Here is a 6,967-nt window from a genome sequence, read left to right as displayed (position 1 = left end):
GGCAGCAGAGCAACCTCTAGGCTTGGGAGGAGCTCTCAGGACTGCTGCCCCCACCAGGGAGGTGGGGGACCCCGGCCTCTCAACCCGCAGACTCTTCTGCATTTGGACGTTGAATCTGTAGCTGTACAGACGGTGAGGCAGCATCTCTGTGTCTCCTTTGAATTGACAAGACTTCATTTTTTAAAAAGGGGGGAGGGTGTCATTTTTCTCCCCTCAGAGAGAAGCTCTGGCTGTATTTCCTTAGAAAGGCAGTGTCTTTCAGCCAAGAACAAGCTGTTACAAGCTGTTTGCCTGCAGTGGGAGGCTGTGCGAGGTCAGCCTAGAGACAGCACTGCAGAGGGCGAGGCGGTGCCAGCCCCCAGCACCCGGGACACCTCCCAGCCGCGGTCGGGAGCTACAGAGCCCACTCAGGGAACCTGGGGGTCCACCCAGCGCCGCTGTGGGCTGCAGGGTCGGGGAAGCCTGAGTTGGCCTTTTTTAATTAAAAAAGAAAACAAAAACCAGGGGCTTTTCTTTCTGGAGGAGTGGAAGCTGCAGTGGGTGTGTGGCCAGAGTGCTGAATTCTACTGCAGGCGAGCGGAAGGCAGCTGGCAGTGGCTCCGCAAAGCTTGGTCTGCAGGCGATCAGGCCCACTGTGTGGCTGGATGGAGAGCCAGAGGCCAGGGAGAACTACACTCTGCCCACCACCGTTTGTGTTGGCTTTGTCGAGTGGGCACCCCGGCCAGGTGGTGGCTGGCCAGGCTGGTGGGGCTGCGGCTGGCAGAGGTGAGGCCCGAAGGCAGGGCAGCCGGGTCTCCTCTCGGGTGAGGCTGGTCCAGACCTGACTGCCCTTCTGGGCCAACCAAAGCCGAAGTGGACACAGCATTAGGGAAGGGTGTGGGTAGGTGGGCGAAACAAACAAAGAGCCCCGAAGACTCCTCGTTGTGGCTGAAGACAGAGCAGGCGGGGCTCAGTCCAAGGTCCAAGTCCAGGGCAAGAGGGTGGAAACAGGGCCCTGGAGAGATGCCCTGAACCCCTCATTGCTTTGCTGTGGGAGCCCCTTCTCTGGTTGGCCCAGCGTTGGGTGGATGACAGCCTGCACTGGGCAGGGACTGCAGTGTTGGCAGTGCCCTGGCCGCGTCATCACCAGCCCAGCCCAGCCCAGCCCCGGGCCTGGCATGCAGAGCAGCCTGCTGACTCCGGCTGGGCACGTCTCGAGTCCTTCCTGCCTTCACCCTGGTTCACACCTTGCTCCCTTTCCAGGCCCTCAGTCCCCCAAGGACCAACTACTGCTGCCTTCCTCTTTAGGACGCTTGGAGCTAGTTGTTCGCGTGTCCCCAAACCACCAACCCCCCCGAGTAAAATGGACTCCTTGGCTGCACATTCAGGGTGTCTCACCTGGCCCCAGCTCGTCTCCTCTGTCTCATTCTGTCCCAGTAGGATAGTCCCTGTCCCCACTGCCCACCACGTCTCCCAGTTTTCCCACGATGACTCCCATCTACTTCTGCACACTTGTAACTAATTATTTAACAAGGTGGTTGCGCCTGTGCATGTGGGGGCAGGGCATTGTTGCCTTGAGGGCTCACTACGTCCAGGTGCTGTTCTCGGCCAGGAAATGCCACGGCGAACAGAGGGTGGACGTGGTCAATGGGTGGGTACACACCTCCTGTTCAAGCGGTGCAGCCTCTGGTCAGTTTAGCCCTGGCTGATTTTATATGCAGTTGGAGTCCTGATTTTTACATGTCCACAATTTAGATATTTTGTACAAGTCTGTGTGGGCTAAATAGAGCATAGCCCCAGGCCACATTCTGCCACAAGCCCTATTCTGCCCTCGAGCCGCCCCGTCCCCCTCCTGGCCCACCTGAACGCCAGGTGGTGAACAGCCCACCTTAGACGGGCAATGAGGAAAGGATGGGGGCTTGGTGGCCTGGACATGCCGGGAGACCGATGCCATGGAGGCTGACTATGAACGGACCCTGTGGCGGCTGGGACTCCCGGAGTGGCCTTGGTGAGAATGCTGATGCACTTCTTGTTTTTTCTTTCCCTCCCCACCCAGTCTGAAGAAAGGAAAAGAATAGATGAGTTGATTGAAAGCGGGAAGGAAGAAGGAATGAAGGTAAGGGGCCGCAGGGCCCACTGCGTGGAGGCTGAGGCTGTGAGGTCTGGCCCTCCCTGGTCCAGAGGCCCATGCAGGAGTCATGCTGCCTTAACCTTCTGATATCACTGTGACCAGGCAGACTGTTGCAAGCTGTCAAGGGACTGAACACTAAAAGTATCCTTAAGGGAATACCTCCTGAAGGAAATGTAATGAGATACTGTCCTGTGGAAACTTTTTATTTATTTATGGCTGTGCTGGGTCTTCATTGCTGCGTGGACTTTTCTCTAGCTGCCGTGTGTGGGGCCTTCCCTCTAGTTGATGTGCTCAGGCTTCTCTGCGGAGCACGGGCTCTGGGGTGTGCAGGCTTCAGTAGCTAAGGCTTCTGGGCTCTAGAGCACAGGCTCGGGAGTTGGCAGCGCATGGACTTAGTTTGCTGCTCCGCCTTTGTGAGATCTTCCCAGACCAGGGATCAAACCTGTGTCTCCTGTACTGGCAGGTGGATTCCTACCCACTGTGCCACCAGGGATGCCCCTGAGGAAAATTTTCACAACGAAGGACTTCCCTCACAGTCCAGGTTAAGAATCCGCCTGCCAGTGCAGGGGATTCAGGTTCAACCCTTGGTCAGGGAACTAAGATCCCACATTGCCACAGGGCAGCTAAGCCCAAGTGCCACGACTTCTGAGCCCATGCACTGCAACTAAGATTTGACACAGCCAGTAAATATTTCTTTTTAATCACGATGACATTTATACACATATATGTAACTTACCATCGTAACCGTTCTTTATGTGTAAAATTCACTGGCATTAAGTACATTCTTCATTCACAGTTGTGCAACTCTCCCCTCTGTCTAGTTCCGGAACCCTTTTGTCCTCCCGACGGGAAACCCCGGACCCACCAGTAGTCACTCCCATTCCTTGCCCTCAGCCCCTGACAACCAGTCTGCTTTCTGTCTCTCTGGATTAGCCTCTTCTGGACATTTCATACAAATGGAGTCATAGAATGTGTAGCCTGTTGTATCTGGCTTCTTTCATTTAGCATGACACGTGGGGAAACTTTTAAAAGGACAGGCTAGTTTTTTCTATACTGTTTTCCTGGGAAATGGCAATGCCCAGGAAGATTTGCTTTTCTCTCACGTGCTCAGTTGCTTCAGCTGTCTCCTACTCTTCGCAACCCTATGGACTGTGGCCCGCCATGTTCCTCTGTCCATGGCATTCTCCAGGAAAAAATACTGGAGTGGGTTGCCATTTCCTCCTTTATGGGATCTTCCTGAACAAGAGATCAAACCCAGTGTCATGTCTTCTGCATTGGCAGATGGGTTCTTTACCACTAGCGCCGCCCCCTATTCTTATAGTATATTTCAGACATAGTGGGAGCATGAGAGGGGAGGAAGTCTCAGAGGTAGTGGCCAGATGGGTCTGGGCTAGGACCCAGGGGATGGGAAGCTTCAGTTTCCACCTGCCACTGAGGGGAATCTGAATTTCATTCTGGGCTTCTCAGCCAGTCACCCTCCATCTCCATTTAAAATGGAGTGCAGGAGGAGGTCAAAATAAATACATAAAATGGAGGAGAAACCCAGGCATGTACGTTGTGGACTAAAGGAGAGACTCAGAATGTTGGGTCCTACTTTTCCCCTAAAGAGTGGGCCAGGATGTGGCTTTGAGTCTGTGCTACATCACTTCCTAGCTTGGTGGCTGGAGACACATGACTCTGCCTGTCTAATCCCTAATTTTGCAGGTTTTCTCACCTGCAAAATGGGGCAGCACCCACCTAGCAGACTTCTCAGGATCCCACATAACAGTGCTTTGCAAACAAACACAAGGGAGCTCTTTGGGGTGATGGATTCTGGCGATGGTTGCACAACTGTGTATGCTGCATGGGCTTCCCTAGTGGCCCAGTAGCAAAGAATCTGCCTGCCAATGCAGGAAACACAGGTTCGATCCCCGGGTTGGGAAGATGCCAGGGATCCGGAGAAGGAAATGGCTACCCACTCCAGTATTCTTGCCTGGGAAGTCCCATGGACAGAAGAGCCTGGCGGGCTACAGTCCATGGGGTCGCAAAAGAGTTGGACACGACTTAGCAACTAAACAACAATAATGTGCTGAATGATACCCTTCAAACCATGTGTGTGAAATGAGTGGATTTTATGACCAACTGCAGTAAGGCTGTTCAAAGAATGTACTACAAGCTGCTGGCCACGCACGGTGGCATTTGTTGCTGTTTATGAACCAACCCTCCCTCTTGGCACCTCCCAACAGATCGACCTCATCGACGGCAAAGGCAGGGGCGTCATCGCCACCAAGCAGTTCTCCCGGGGTGAGTTTGTGGTGGAATACCACGGGGACCTCATCGAGATCACCGACGCCAAGAAGCGGGAGGCTCTGTACGCACAAGACCCCTCCACGGGCTGCTACATGTACTATTTTCAGTATCTGAGCAAAACCTACTGGTAAGTCCCCTGGGGCTTCAAGTGGCTCTTCCCACCCTGGCAGAGGTGCAACCAGAGGGCCACCGAGGGCATCCTGACTCTTCTTTTGGCTCCAGCTTCTTGCTTGGTTCTTGCTGCCATTTTTCAAAGCTGCAGTGCAACTCTTCCTACCACACACACCACTTCCATTTTTAATTCTGGTGATTGAAGCGGTTCTGGAGGCAATCTCGGCCACCAAGCGGTGGACTAGTCACGTGAAAGCCCGCAGAGGGGCTCACCTGGCCTTCTGCCTGGGGCATGTGACCAGAGCAGCCCTGGGAATCGCTATTTCTCTGTCCCCTATGCGACGATATCACTGATTGTTTTTTATTTATTTTTTAATAGACTGTACTATAACGTTCCCAGCAAAACTGAGTGGAAAGCAGAGCGAGTTCCCATATATCCTGCCTGCCCCCACCATCCTGCATAGCCTCTCCCCTACCCTCACCAACAGAGTTGACTTTTATTCATTTATTTATTATGCTGAACTCCACAGTCATCTCTGGTGCTTCCACAGAGTCTTTTGCGTTCCCATCTACACTCCCCCATCTCCCGCCCAAATACCCCACACCCAACGCCCCTCTGGGCTCTTAAAGTTACATATATATTTTTTTTGAGTTGAGTTGCTTTCCCAAAAACACGGCCATAAATCACCATCATCCCACCAGAGCTGAGAGCAAGCCTGACTCAGACTGGGTTCAAAAGCCTCTTTATCAATTTAATCCTCTGTCGCCCTCCCTCCCCGCTAGCGTGGATGCAACCCGAGAGACAAATCGCCTGGGAAGACTGATCAATCACAGTAAATGTGGGAACTGCCAAACCAAACTGCACGACATCGACGGCGTGCCTCACCTCATCCTCATCGCCTCCCGTGACATCGAGGCCGGGGAGGAGCTTCTGTATGACTACGGGGACCGCAGCCGGGCTTCCATTGAAGCCTACCCCTGGCTGAAGCATTAACCCAACGGTCCCGCCCCCTCCCCATTCTAAGGACAAAGTGCCCTCAAAGGGAATTGATTTTTTTTTTTTTTTTTTACACACTTAATCTTAGCAGATTACTTCAGATGTTTTTAAGAAAAAAGTATATTAAGATGCCTTTTCACTGTAGTATTTAAATATCTGTTACAGGTTTCCAAGGTGGACTTGAACAGATGGCCTTATATTACCGAAACTTTTATATTCTAGTTGTTTTTGTACCTTTTTTGCATACAAGTCGAACGTTTGTGCTTCCCGTGCATGCAGTCCAAGACTCGGCACAGGTTTTAGAGGAAAGAGTCGAACATGAACTAGGAAGCTGGGCAACGCACCTGCCTCCAAACGAAGAGCCAGGACTCTCTCCCCCGCTCCCCACATACCTGCCCCCCCCAACATCCCAGTGCCAGGTGGGCGCGAGGAAGACACTGCCTTCCCCGCGGCCCGGATGGGATGTTCCCAAGCTCTTGTTTTTCCTGACATCTCGACAGGCGCACATTGAAGTGTATGAATATTTTTTAAAAAAAGGTTTCACAGTAAGATAGTCTTCCCCTCTGCTTTCTCGAAAGCTTACTGACCCGGTGGCTCACGGGCCAGGCCTCGATTTACTCTTCCACGGGCTGCCACTTTTCCGGGCACCTTCACACATCAGGGCGGGGAATCAAAGGAGACGTGGGCAGGGACAAGCATTGCTTACCTAGCCCTTGCAGGGGCAGGGTTTCCCGAAACTGGGTTAGTTTCTTTATAGAAATGTGAACACTGAATTTATTTTAAAAAATAATGATAAAAAAAAAAAAAAGACAAAAAAAAAAACCACAGAAGACAACTTACATGTATATAGGTCTTGAAGTGAGTGAAGTGGCTGCGTTTTTGTTTTGGGTTGTTTTTAGTTCGGCTTTTTCTTTTTCCACCCTTGGTTTTGCTTCTGTAGAAGAGATATGAGATGGTACACTATTCTAATCAGAAATCTAAAGTTTTGTAGTGGGACCAGAAATTACTTACCCAATTCCCCACCCCCTCAACCCCAACCTGATTCTGCTTGGGTTGAAAGCTCCAGACCGGCTGTCAAGGCTTCCGTGTGTCAGACCGCCTGGTGTCCTTCCTGTACAGCTGCAGCCATGAACCAAAGAGCGAGCCTACAAGCCCTGAGAGGCAGGGCCCCTGCCCTAGCTGCGAGGGGGCAGGGGAGCTGGCAGGCCCAGGGATCATGGCTGAGGGTCAAGTTTTCACCTCGACTGTGACAGCAGGAGTAGTGGGTAGCTTCTTCCTGAAGGGGGGACCGACTCCCACCTTCTGTCAACTTGTAATTCAGGGGCCTGGGGCTCCAGAGCTGCGATCTGGGGTCTGGCGCAACCCCACCCCACCGCCCACTCCCAGGTAAATGTGAATGGAGACAGGTATGAGAACCTGTCCTCGACTTCAATGCCCCCCAGCCCCGGCCTCACGACGGT

The 6,967-nt window shown here is 52.6% G+C and overlaps 1 protein-coding gene across 1 annotated transcript in view; it reads left to right on the top strand.

Moving 5' to 3' along the window:
• SETD8 (SET domain containing (lysine methyltransferase) 8) overlaps positions 1 to 6,334 on the top strand; it is a 13,515-nt gene extending 7,181 nt beyond the window's left edge. The window contains exons 6-8 of the mRNA XM_010841414.1: positions 2,036 to 2,095; positions 4,336 to 4,526; positions 5,294 to 6,334. Of these exons, the coding sequence (XP_010839716.1) occupies positions 2,036 to 2,095; positions 4,336 to 4,526; positions 5,294 to 5,504 (462 nt within the window). The 3' untranslated portion in view covers positions 5,505 to 6,334. The remainder of the gene's footprint in view (positions 1 to 2,035; positions 2,096 to 4,335; positions 4,527 to 5,293) is intronic.
• The last annotated feature ends 633 nt before the right edge of the window (positions 6,335 to 6,967 follow it).

This window comes from Bison bison, unplaced genomic scaffold (genome assembly GCF_000754665.1).
Source record: "Bison bison bison isolate TAMUID 2011002044 unplaced genomic scaffold, Bison_UMD1.0 scf7180017864160, whole genome shotgun sequence".
Taxonomy (NCBI): domain Eukaryota; kingdom Metazoa; phylum Chordata; class Mammalia; order Artiodactyla; family Bovidae; genus Bison; species Bison bison.
The sequence above is the reverse complement of the archived record's forward strand: the minus strand, read 5'-3'. Positions and strand labels throughout refer to the sequence as shown.